Source organism: Mytilus californianus, unplaced genomic scaffold (assembly GCF_021869535.1).
Source record: "Mytilus californianus isolate M0D057914Y unplaced genomic scaffold, xbMytCali1.0.p SCAF_9, whole genome shotgun sequence".
Taxonomy (NCBI): Eukaryota; Metazoa; Mollusca; class Bivalvia; order Mytilida; family Mytilidae; genus Mytilus; species Mytilus californianus.
This window is the reverse complement of record NW_026262745.1, coordinates 17,112,870-17,126,282: the sequence shown is the minus strand read 5'-3', so window position 1 is coordinate 17,126,282 and position 13,413 is coordinate 17,112,870. Positions and strand designations below refer to the sequence as shown.

Genomic DNA, 13,413 nt, shown 5'->3' with positions numbered 1-13,413 from the left:
TCCAATGAGATTGAACTTTTCCTCTTCTTGCTGATTTGTTACTTTATTCATATGTGGCAAACTTCATATACAAACTCCGCCGAATTAATGAACAGAAGCTAGAAAATTCCATTAACTTCACATTTCGATCATGTAATCTCACAAAATTATGCCAAGTTTGGTGACTATGTTGAACGGATTTATCCTAACGAATTTGAACTGATAATATATGACACGTGTACAGTAACTGCCTTATATCTTGACATCGACAATGAAAATTGGTGAGGAACAAAACTTTAGAACAAAAGAGATGATTTAACTTTCCAATTGTGAACTTTTTAATTCTATGTAGCAAAATTCCAGCAAAGCCTACTTAATTATGGAGTAAATATCTCTCAGTTGATACGTTTTGAACTTGAGTTCCATTATATAGGGTTGCTGCTTACAAGGAAGCTATCGAACCATGGGTTCAATTGGTAAAATTGAAGTTATCGAAAGTTTTACAGACACCATCATGAGCTGCATAACCATTGTGAAACACCTAATCATAATTCAAAAGGTCGAAGTTTACGAGCTAAAAGGGATGAAACTCTGAAGTATTATACATTGATGATACTTTTCCATAAATATAGGTGCGTGTGACAAAGAGGTAAAGCAAATCGTCCAATATCGGTTTCACTCGCAGGATCAGAATAGGAACGTTTTTGAAAACTGCTAAAATTTGATATAACCGTGTTTTAATAATAATTATATTATACAGATTTGTCAACAATCTGGTATATTTCATTTCGAATCACACTGTCAGTCGGCATTTCTTTTGTGTCTTTTTTAAAAAATCTAAAATCTTGCATCGATGGACACCGTTAATCAACTTAGATTAAGTTGTATATGAAAAAGAAATAAACTCAAGTAGAATTATGGATTTTGTATTAAATTCAATTCAATTCAAATCTTTATTGCCATAACACTACATAACAAATAGTGTGTGACACAACATGACAAAATAAAAATAAACAATAACAACAAGATCATTCATATACATAATAAAAGTAAATATTTCAAGAGTCCTCTGTCCTCAGTTCTATAGACTGTTTTAAAAAAGGATCCTTGCTTATTTACCTAAATGTGTGATTTTGGATTGCGTACATGAATTTTATATATATCATTTAAATTTGTAAAGTGCATATTCCATTAAAGGAAGTCTTTTAATTTTATTGCTTTCATTAATTTAAAATTTCACTCACTTTCATATATATATATAATTTGGTACATTCAGATGGTTTATTTATTTATTTTACTAAGGGAGATAATCTTAGAAACACAGGTAAGTAAATAAATGTGGGCGTCTAAAATATGTTTTGTTTTTATATTCTGAGCAATCAAGAAACTTTTAGTAGCATTTATTAATTACCACCCTTCCACAGTAGATATTGTAAGGCCAATCCCAATCATAAGAGGAACTTATTTTGATAATAATTGAATATTCAAAAGTCTTCAGTGGCATAGCCACTGGAAAATGAATTGTAAGCAGGAAATCTGAGGGGTGGCAGCCAACCAGGAGATGAACGATTATAGTAACATTCTTATTGACTTTTTTTTCTAAAATTATTTGTAAGCACATGCTTTCAATGCTATCTATAATGTACATATATCAAGATCAACAACTGACACAATTTCAGTGTATTTAACATGATTTCTAATTATATAACCCTTCCTTCTCTAATGAAAAGTGTGTAAATCTTGCCGTTGAAGACAAGATACATTAATGCTATATAATGAATACGTAAAAATTCATTGCAGATATAAATTCCATTTTTCGTCCTTTTTTTCTTGGTCATAATGTTTTCCTGTTTAATAACAGTTTTTGTTTGTCTCTTTATATTTCATATTTGTGTGGCTTACCAATGCCACAATGTAAGTTCGTAAATGCCTCCGTTTAGATCCCCCTAGATAACTAGAAATAAATAAAGCTAGCCACCATAGACCAAAGACGAGACTCTTAAAAAAACTACACAATCAAAATAGTATAGAAAAACTAAGGATATCTGTCCGTTTCACACAATCAGTATATGCACAGCAAAAAACACACAAAAAGCTCAAGAACAGTTCTTTTATTGGTGTTCTTCATCGCACAGTTTCAGTAAACGTTCACCACGAAGCAAAAAAAAGACATCATTGCAAGTATAAGAGGCCGAGTATCATCGGTTTGAGCCGAATTCTTTACGAAATATAGACTTTGTAAGATGTAACACCACCCATTTAAGTTTGCCTTAAAAAGGCCCCTGCATGAAAATGTAAAATATTTCAAATGAGAAAACCAATGGCCTGTGTTAAGCAATGTATAATATTATAAATCCTAATATCCTTTAGAATAAATCTACTCACAAAATATTATACTTGTTTGCTTATAAGTAATATCACAATACGATTACTTGCGTTGTGTCCATGAAAGGCTATTTTATTTCTGCAAGTAAAACCATAATTTAATTCATGAATGACAGAAAAAACACCCAAAACAAAAACACCTTATGTAAATAAGGGATACGGTTAATGAAAGTACGGGGAAGAAACGTTCTTAACAGAGATGATGAAATTACAATATTTCCTTCTTTAAATCCTAAGAATGCCACACAAAACAATAAAAACCAATAAAACAGAAAAATCACTATGTAAATGGTTCTCGTTGAACTCTATTTCAAATTTTAAGTGTTATACAGTATTTTGCTGTCGGAAAGTTTCAAATTGTAGAGCGGTGTATCACGGTCTCTTCATTCTACATGTACAGCAAATATTTTCCACTGGGTGTTAAATGTAAGCATACACCATTCAATCAAATATTCTTCAATTGCTGTATTTTAGCTTATGTTAATTTTTATTCCAATGTTAATGTGTCAAAAGTAAAACATCAAAATTCGTTTGTTTTGAGAAAACATGGAAATCAATTCACTATTCTAAAATGTATCATTCAACATACAGACTTAATTCTCTGTATTTCATTTAAAATTCAAAAGCAAAGCTTTACAGAAAAAAAGTGGTATTGTTTAACAAAATAACAAAGCTTTAAACAGATACAAAAAAATCTGCTCGCTGTTTACTAGTATTTACTTCTTCTACAATGTTATTTTTGTCATATTGTTACCCTTCATCAGAACAATATAGCAATTGGAAAAATCTCCATATTCAGTTTCTATGGGTACAATAATACAAATGTACCGTATAGCGTGTTATTTTCGCGGGGTGTAAATTTTCGCTTATTTTCGCGGGGTGTAAATTTTCGCTTATTTTCGCGGATAGAACAAAATCGCTAAAATAAATTCCGTCAATTTAAAAGTGTACATGCAAAGGTATTGATGAAAGTTATGAATCCGCCAAAATATTTCGTATACCTTATTCAAGGTAAATCGCGAAATTTTACACCCGCGAAAATAACCTGCTATACGGTATTTGGTGGAACTTATTTTATAGATGGCTACAGAAATAATTAAGATAACAAAAACGTTTGACAGTAAAGACATTCACCATGCTCCAGTAACGGTAGTTCTAAAAGGACCATCAAAAAACGAAGACAATTTGACAATTCTTGTTGAAGCACCTTTGTTCAACGACCCAAAAGATCCAGGTGGAATACCAGGTCAACCGTTTGACACTATATGGGAGTATGAAGGTGAATTTATATAAGCTTAAAGTGTGAAATCAGTTTGAAAAACAAACCTTTGATGCGAATTGCCGTGCGTACTACACGATTTTGTCTTTCTTCTAGAATCATCTAAATCAGGTGGTACGATCGAGACCTAAATCCTGACTTAGGACAGGGCACATAAGGAATGTGGCGGGATTAGACATCATTGTGAGAATTTAATATTTGAGAGCTTTCAAACCGCAAGAACCTAAACAGGACGACCAAACACATCTCATGTCGACTTTGTTGTATGAAGTTGAAACCTTATTTTCCAGTTGTTATATGTAACACACAGCGGGAAATGAAACGCATATTCATGACGAGAACATGTGAACGCGATATGAATTTGAACCCGGATTTGTACTTGGCCGAGCCATATTTTTAATATGCTAGATAAAGGTTACAATCAAATACCCGGATACATTATTCATACTGCGAGTCTACCAGTCTTTGATCTTTCTCATTTTAACATGTGATTGAAGACGTATGGCCCAATCAACTTAGATTGGCTAACAAGAGAATTAATGAATGAATCATGAAATGCAATATACTGTGCTGTATTTCCTTCTTTTTTAGTTGTAGAAGTGTTCTTGTTGAATGATCAGGACAATTACTTGGAGGTGATATTAAGTCCGTAAGTAATAACATATGCAAACCTAAAGGAACCATTGCTTTTGTAATTTTGTAAAGAATTGGGGAGATACCAAGACCGCAAACAAAACCCACAAGTCGAAAAAAAGAAAAACAAATAGTCAAAAAGAAACTAGACGAACCGAAAACAAAACAAAAATGCAACACGATCCTCTCGGCTTATTTTTAGTGCTCTGGAAGGATAAGCAGTTCCTGTTATTTTTTTGCCATAATCTTCCAACTTTCCATTTTCAGTCCATATTATAAACTTGTATATATGAAAAAATAAAGCAGAGATATGTTCAAACATGTTATTTTTTTCATTTTTCAGACATGGACAGCATTATGTTCTGATCCAGGGAGGTTATCGAAACAAACTGAAGGTATGTTCAGGCATTTGTAGAAGTTTTGTTAATGAAAACCATTTGAAGCAGCAAAATAGTATTTCTTTGTAGCATTATAGGTAATTGAAAAGACTATGCAAAAAGGAAAAGAAATACGTGTTACATAGCTGACTATTCCTATCTGTTACATGCAACTTAACCTGTCCATTTTGAGTTCATTTTATTTGTATTCACAGACCAAAACCTATTGACATCAAAACATTATGTTCAGTTAAGTTATCTTATCCCTTAACTTTAAACGGACATGGTGTGCGAGATTTGTTAATTTATGTTTTAGGTCAAATATTAAGGATGTTCGATGAAGCAATTAGGAATATAATTTTCTAAAACGATGACTTTTTCAATGCAGAGTGCAGAATTTTTATTTTAGTTTTCTATGTTGCGTTTTGTGTACCGTTGTTTGCTTTTTCGTGGTTTTTCTTGCCATGGCAACTACCAGATTTTTTTTTCGACTTATGGTATCTTTCGTCTTTCTTTTAAAAATTACAACTACTATGTCGGCGTTATCATGTTCAGTAAAATGTAAAACTAATATTTTTTAAAATTATAAAATCATTAAAAAAGACCACAAATTAATGAAAATAGGTTGAAATGCCAATAGAATATACAACGACCAAAGAAGAAACGCGATGGTCAGGGAAGGCTATCATTCCTGGAAGTTACCTGCCACCAAAAGTTACTAAATGGAATGTATATGCTATGCATGGTACTGGTGAAGCTAGACATTTTGAATCTTTGCATGGTGATATTAATGGAAAACATGAAAAACCAGATTTGTAAGTTACATTTTGCAAAGATACTTAAATGGTGTCAACTTTTGTGATTCCCTTATACATTTTGGCAGTTCTTCTCAGTGATCCATTATCACCGTATAAATCTTTTTTTCAATGAAAAAATAAAAGATCTTCTACTTTCATGAGCGAAGTCTTCATAAAATCCGTAAGCATAACTCATCCTTTTAGTTCGAATACAACAATTCCGTCCCCTTTTTCTGCCTTTGAACATAACACGTAGTTTGACAGTTGTATTTTAGTACTATAGTTAAAGATGCCAACATCAAATCCCAAACTGACGGATGAAACTCTTCAAAATATTATCCTAGAAACGTCGACTGCTATTGTGCAACATTGTTTCTTACCAATGATACTTCCCATCTACTGTGAAATTGACGGAAGACGTCATCCAAAAAGTGACGGTTATGTACAGTATTCCAAAAATGTTTACCTAACAGAAGATTTGCACATCCCGAAAACAGAATACAGAAAGTTTCAAACAAAATACAAAATTAATGATATTCCAGTGTTTGTAAATATTTTCCTTTTGATAAGAATATTGTAACGTCATATATTCTACGGAAAAGGGGAAGTATTTGGCGGCATTATCATAAATCCTTGAAAACATGTGTTTTGCTCTTTGATTGTGTAAAATAATAATGCATCTTTTCATTTTAGTCATGACTTAGGCCTATTTGGGCCAATTGACATGGGGAGAATATTACCTAATAATTGGAGCCTGGAATATTATAGCTCAGATGAATGGAGAGATTACTTATAGAAATGGAGATATAAACTAGGAAATTCTGCTTGATGAAAGACGGTTAAGAACAAATTAAAAAGAAGAATCCAATGTGTTCTATTATAATACGTCTAAAGCATTTATGCTAAATAAAAATGGCATAAAACTTAAAGAAATTTCAGTATTTTTCTTTTATAAACACACGTTTCATCGATATGCTAGTCAATTTAACTTTGAAAGTCAATCTTCATAAAGAATTTTTCAGAAATTGCTATCTTTGTTGAATAATCCATTCTGATATTTTTGTTTTGGAATGAAACATAATCGTTCTGGGGTTGTTCCCGAAAATTTATTATATAAATATTCATTTTATCTGTTGTGCATGTATTCACATCGTAATTTTCTTGGCACATTGGACATAAGGTCGTATACGATGTGATATTACGGGATGCATACATAATGTTGAGTTTACCGCTCAATCACCCGATCCTGCAATATTAGCCACTAACCATTTTGCTCACCTGGATTAACTTATTTAAACCAATGTCCTGAGACTTATAATTGATTAAAGATTAGAAGATTTATAAGAAAGTGAATAAATAGAATAAAAATTTAAAAAAAATAAAATAAAGAAGATTAAGTAACTGTTCTGTAGTAGGAGATTACGATAGAGAAGAAAAAAAAATATTGTTATTGATTCCTTGACTATACATACTAGATACTAAGGGTATGACATCTCGGCATTCTGCTATATAAGGAGATATACCTATATAATATATAATAATAATTTATATCAAGCTATATCTTATCATAGGATTCAGGGTAACAAAATTTAAGGTCAGCGTGGGATTCCGCGCTATACCATTTATTAGCTGGTTATCCAAATACTGAGTATAAGGTCAGTGTGGGACTCCGCGGTATACCATTTTGCTCACCTGGATTAACTTATTTAGACCAATGTACTTAGACTTATAATTGAATAAAGATTAGATTTATTAGAAGGGAATAAATAGATTAATAAATAAAGAAGTCTAAGTAATGTTCTGTAGAAGTAGATCCAGCTGTGCAATGAATGTAAATGGTACAAGAGTTGACCTATTTATTAATGATATCTTTGATGGATTAAAAATGAGTACGGCGAAATAGAATTTCTCAACAAAAGTATCAAATCTTATCTCGCACAGATGAAAAAATACGCTTCTAAAGTGGTACAGAAGTCTATAACCAACAAGGAAATTCATCAGGAATGTAAGGAGACTGACAATTTCAAAAATATGAATATTAGCCAAAACAAGAACTTCAAAAGACAAAGTCTAGATACTAAATATTCAGAATCGGACAAAAATATCTGTCCGGGCTGCAGGAAATATGTAGATGATGGAATTGGTTGTGATAGGTGTGATTTTTGGTACCATTATGATTGTGAAAACATCACGAATAACATAGGCAATGAAACATTGAAACATATTGAATATATATGCCGTTTCTGCAACGATGATATGTTGTATGAAAATAGAAATCATTTGGAATGTGATGCTAATGATGAATCCAATCATGATGGAGAACTCCAAACATTAGAGGATTTCAACTCAAATAGAGAGAATGACCATCCACAAAATGCAGATAGCTTATAGAAAAATAAAGATGCAAACATAGACAGTGGGGATACAGTACAAAGTACTGAAAAACTGATAAGTGAAGATGAAAACATCACATTTAATGAGGTTAGTAAAAATATAACTCAATCTGCTTCATTAGAAACTTCAGAAGAAGAAACACTTCTAAAATCAGTTATGTCACCGAAACCAAACATAAAAAAATCAAGTATTAAAATCTTAGAGGATAACACAAATGGGCAACCAAATGAGAATACTAAAAATGGAGGAAAACAATAGTACAAACAGGTGAGAAGAGAAAATGTACCAAATCCAATCTAGGAATAAAAAGATCTGATAAAGATGAAATAATAGTGACACAAAAAACTAGGATACTTAACTTAGAAAATGAAATTAAGCATATGAAAACTGTCATTGATGCTATTCAATCTGAAAAGGAAACGTCAAATCAAAATCAGACGACAAATGAAAATGCACATGGGAGAGACCATCACCAACAAGATTACATGGCAAAGAACCACATCAGAGACATGCTTCTTGACCATCGGCTTAGAGCGATTAAAACCCAAATGATGCAAAATATGTGTATTCAAACTGCCATAACAACTCAAATTGCAATACAAGCAAAACAGCATCCTCCTATTTTACCACATATGTGCACAGAACAAGGTCTAGTACACCCACACATTGTGCATCAGGGAACACCAAGTAATATGCATACAGCATACAAGATATAAAAAAGAAGATGTGGTATGATTGCTAATGAGACAACTCTCCACAAGAGACCAAATGACACAGAAATTACAATAATCATGATAATGGAATATGTAGACAGCTCTCTCACAAGCAAAAAACCCCTAACTGTAAAAATATACCACAGTGTCAAACATACCTACAGGAATGTATAGACCTTATGGAGCGCCGACACATATGAATCAGCATTATGGAACACCAACGTATACGAATCAACATAATGGAACACCAACATATATGAATTAACATTATGGAACACCAACATATACGAATCAGCAATATGGAACGCCAACATATATGAATCAGCATCATGGAACGCCAACATATATGAATCAGCATTATAGAACACCAACATATGCGAATCAACAATGGATGCGAAGTTAGCAGCCGGTTCGTTATTCGATATTCAATATCCAACCGGCTGCTAGCAGTCTGTTCGATATTCAAATTTAGTTGAAAATCATAAAAAAATATAATATTTGATAACATAAAAAGCATGATTTTCATAGTTGAAAGGAGTGAAAAGATACGTAGGAAATCGTTTTATGACCCCTTCAAGTTGTCTTAAACTCTCGTTGTCCTCGAATATAAACCCTTATCAATGCTTATGTAATTTGCACATTTGTCTTAATGTAATATAAAAAATAATAATAAAAATACATCAAAACTGTAATTTTATATCTAAAATTTCTTAAAACAAAAACAAAAACCGATCACACTAGAAACATTTAGAAATATAAATAGAATTAAAAACCAATTGTTCAGAGAACAATAGAAGGTCTTTCCACCCATAAAGATCTATTTTGATATAAAAATATTAAAATTCGGTTTAAAATATCATTTCCAGCGTCAAATGATAGCTTATTGTACACTGATTCCAAAAATATATGGTTTCTATACATTTTTTTTAAATAAGGGAGATAATTTGTTACTTCCGGTTTGAAAAATGTTACTTTTGGTATAATTTGAATGTTTACTTGACACTGATTCCAAAAATATATGGTTCTATATACTTTTATATTAAATAAGTACAAAAAATAGCTACTTCCGGTTTACACAAGGTCACTTCCGGTTGGATTTTTCAAGGTCAAATGGCTTGCAACCTAATGCAAAAAGTCCAATAGCTTTATCATGTATACATATGAGGTAAAAGCAAAGGTCAAAATCTAGAACGTCATATTTACCTATAACCTTGAGCTCAATTTCAAGGTCATAAACCAAGGACCTCAAATCAAAAAACCCTAGGTCTTATTTATATGGTTAATGAGTTATATCACCATACGCGTATTTTTAAATACAAGAGGGGAGAAAACTCTAATTTAATGTTAGCGCACCCTTTAACCAAAATGTATGTGTTACGACATGTCGCAACTAACAATTTAGTAATAATATGTTGTCGATATCTTATAGGGAGTGAAAATAAGCCAAAATCAAAATTCAGAATATGACCATGACCTTTGACCTTGACCAAATTTTCTTTTTTTTGGACCAAGGACCTCAAATCAAAAGACCCTAGGTCTCTATCACTTATGGTTTACCAGTTAGAAATGCATATCACTTACATCAAACGCATAAGGGGAAATAACTCTCATATGGAGTCTCCGGAACGCTTTGGTGAAAACCAAACTCAACATCCTGAAGATATAGCGAGCAATTTGGTAAAATAAATTTGTCGTAATCTTTTACGGTTGCGAAGGAGTAGTGGCCACAAGAAAAACAGTGTTGGGGGAGATAACTCTTACAACGTAAAGTATTCGGTTAAACGGTTGTCAGTTTCAAAAGCGTATAAACTGTTCGATATCACATACCAAATATCTAAGCGACATCTTATGAAACAACAATACTACGCAAGAAAAAAATTAGGCGGAAGAAAAAAAAAAAAAAAAAATAATAATCAGAACAAAATCAATAGGTCTTTCCACGGAAAAGTGGAAAGACCTAAATATATATGGAAAGCCTAAAAAAAAGAAATATATAGCGAAAACCTACCTGAGACCGCTTAAATGACGGTGAGACCCCCTATACTTTCAATGTCCATAAAATTCGACGAATTCATAGACTCTGTATATATAAAAATTGTATCAAAAGGATTTCCCAGAATAATGTCATCTTCGATATCCACGGAGGGCTTAGATTGTCATTTTTCAGCTAAAAATTGTCAAAATTTTAGGACAAAGGGCACAGGGCAATGGTGAGAGCCCCCTGATCTCTCAATCTGCCTAATATTAAGCAGACAGTTAGTTAATAGGTAGAAACAAACGCAACTTTTTAGCTGAAAAGTGACAATATTAGCCCTCCGTAGATATCGAAGATGACATTATTCTGGGAAATCCTTCTGATACAACCTTTATATATACAGAGTCTATGATTTCGTCGAATTTTATGGACATTGAAAGACCGGGTGGGGGTCTCACCCTCATTTAAGCGGTCTCAGGTAGGTTTACATTATATATTTCGAATATCAAACTGGCACTTTGGGCCCTCCGTAAATATGGAAGACAGAAAGTTTACCCAAATTCCTTTTAATCACGTTTGTATCTACCTATTAAATAAATGTCTGCATAATATTAGAAAGATTGAGAGATCAGGGGGCTCTCACCATTGCCCTGTGCCCTTTGTCCTGAAATTTGAAAATTTTTAGCTGAAAAGTGACAATCTAAGCCCTCCGTAGATATCGAAGATGACATCATTCTGGGAAATGCTTCTGATACAACCTTTATATATACACAGTGTTTGATTTAGTAGAATTTTATGGACATTGAAAGACCAGGGGGATCTCGACCGCATTTAAGCGGTCTCAGGTAGGTTTTCACTATATATTTTGAATATCAAACTGGCACTTTGGGACCTCCGTAAATATGGAAGACAGGAAATTTACCCAAATTCCTTTTAATCACGTTTGTATCTACCTATTAACTAAATGTCTGCATAATATTAGAAAGATTGAGAGATCAGGGGGCTGTCACCATTGCCCTGTGCCCTTTGTCCTGAAATTTTGCCAATTTTTAGCTGAAAAGTGACAAACTAAACCCTCCGTAGATATCCGTATTTCTTTTTTGGGCTTTCCATAAATATTTCTATTTAAATAGTTCTAAATTTTTCTAGAGTTATCGGTTTTTCTTTTTGTTTTAAGAAATATCACATATAAAATTACATCTTTGAAGTCGTTAATTATTAATAAAAATCTATTGTACATAAAGACAAATATGCAACTTACAAAAAAGGTTTATATTCGAGGACAAACGATTTCCTACGTAATTTATTATTCCTTTTAACTATGAAAATCATACTATTAATGTTATCAAGTATTTATTTTTTTGATGATTTTCAACTTAATTTGAATATCGAACCGACTGCTAGCAGCCGGTTGGATATTGAATATCGAATATCGAATAACGAACCGGCTGCTAACTTCATATCCATGTCAGGAGCCTGTCTTTAGTTCAATTATTATTTTGTACATAAATCAGACCGTTAGTTTTCTCGTTTGAATTGTTTTGCATTTGTCATTTTTGTAGCTCTGAATATGCGGTATTGGCTTAACTCATGATTGTTGATGGTCGTACGGTGACTTAATTATAGTTGTTAATTTCTGTGTCATTTGGTCTCTTAATTGTAGAGAGTTGTTTCATTGGCAATCATACCACATCCTCTTATTTTTATATTTACCCAAATAAATCTTAACCGTTCCAATAACTGTCCTTTTCTTCGTCTTGGTGTAGCATGTTTTAAGAGGGAAACTCTATACTAAAATTGAGAATGGAAATGGGGAATATGTCAAAGAGACAACTAGTACACAAAAACTACGACAAACGGTTCAGAGTTCACGTTCCCCATTCAGGAGGCCCCTCATGGGGGTGTCTAAGTAATCACATAATCACAAATGTTTTGCCAATATAATCACATAATCATAATTATTTTTTAAACAAGATAATCAAATAATCAAAAATACAGTCCTAGATTCAAATGATCATGAAATATTTGGTCTGGTAATCAAATAATCAATATAAAACCGGCCAAATAATCATATAATCAAAAACCCTATGAGGAGGCTCATTCAGTGACGAATCCATGGGGGTTAGGGTTCCGGGGGTAGGAATCCCCCTTTTATCAATGCATTTCAATATCGACATATATTTGGAACCCCCTTTTTCCTGGTTTGGAACCCCCAATTTTAAAAATGGATGGACCCGCCCCTGTCATAGCCAATTTTCCTCTTTTGGACGGCGAGTTTCCTTTTTGTTTAATTGAAGGTGTTTACTTATCCAAACGCGTTCGTTATGCCCGTTTCTGTAGTGACTTTCTAAATTTCAGATAACTGATAAATTTTATTTAAGCCTGTAAGTTAGATACAATCCATGTAGACGTATTGGCCCTTTCAAACTTAGATTAAAGGCTATCAATTTTCAATACTGTAAATAAGATCTTTGACAAAAAAAATATTAATAAATTCAAACATAACTAATTATGTATTCCTATATATACAGATATGAATGCTCATAGTCATAGTCCGGCCACATTCTTTCGATACTTATATTTTAGCATTTCACAAAGTCATGTTTTTTATACTTTTATTAAATTATATCATTGATACAAAGTTTTGGTTGCATGTAGATTTGGCTACACCTGTAGTATTCTTATTAAAAACGGGATATCACATCTAATACCCCACTATAGTCAAGGTAGTTTTGGATGAAGTTGAAATTCAATCAACTTGAAACTTAGTACACATGTTTCCTATGATATATATGTTGCACTTTGTAAATACAGCTGTTTCTCAAACCACGCCTCTTTTGGGGAGATATAAGATATTCATAGATAATTTGTTTTTTTTAGG

General features: G+C 32.5%; 1 protein-coding gene across 1 annotated transcript; it reads left to right on the top strand.

Annotated features, from left to right (window-relative positions):
• The first annotated feature begins 1,292 nt into the window (after positions 1–1,292).
• Positions 1,293–6,383, top strand: LOC127715027 (UPF0462 protein C4orf33 homolog). The gene is made up of 6 exons (XM_052221043.1): positions 1,293–1,303; positions 3,445–3,643; positions 4,235–4,292; positions 4,620–4,671; positions 5,278–5,468; positions 6,144–6,383. The coding sequence occupies exons 2-6, from the start codon at positions 3,445–3,447 to the stop codon at positions 6,244–6,246; spliced, it is 603 nt and encodes a 200-aa protein (XP_052077003.1). The 5' UTR covers positions 1,293–1,303; the 3' UTR covers positions 6,247–6,383.
• Positions 6,384–13,413: the final 7,030 nt, after the last annotated feature.

What these genes read in the sequence shown, in the direction of transcription:
- LOC127715027 (XM_052221043.1), top strand. Translation starts at nt 3,445, where the DNA reads ATGGCTACAGAAATAATTAAGATAACAAAAACGTTTGACAGTAAAGAC. An exon ending in CACTATATGGGAGTATGAAG is followed by an intron (nt 3,644 to 4,234) that starts GTGAATTTATAT and finishes CTTCTTTTTTAG; the next exon opens with TTGTAGAAGTGTTCTTGTTG. An exon ending in AAACATGAAAAACCAGATTT is followed by an intron (nt 5,469 to 6,143) that starts GTAAGTTACATT and finishes TTTTCATTTTAG; the next exon opens with TCATGACTTAGGCCTATTTG.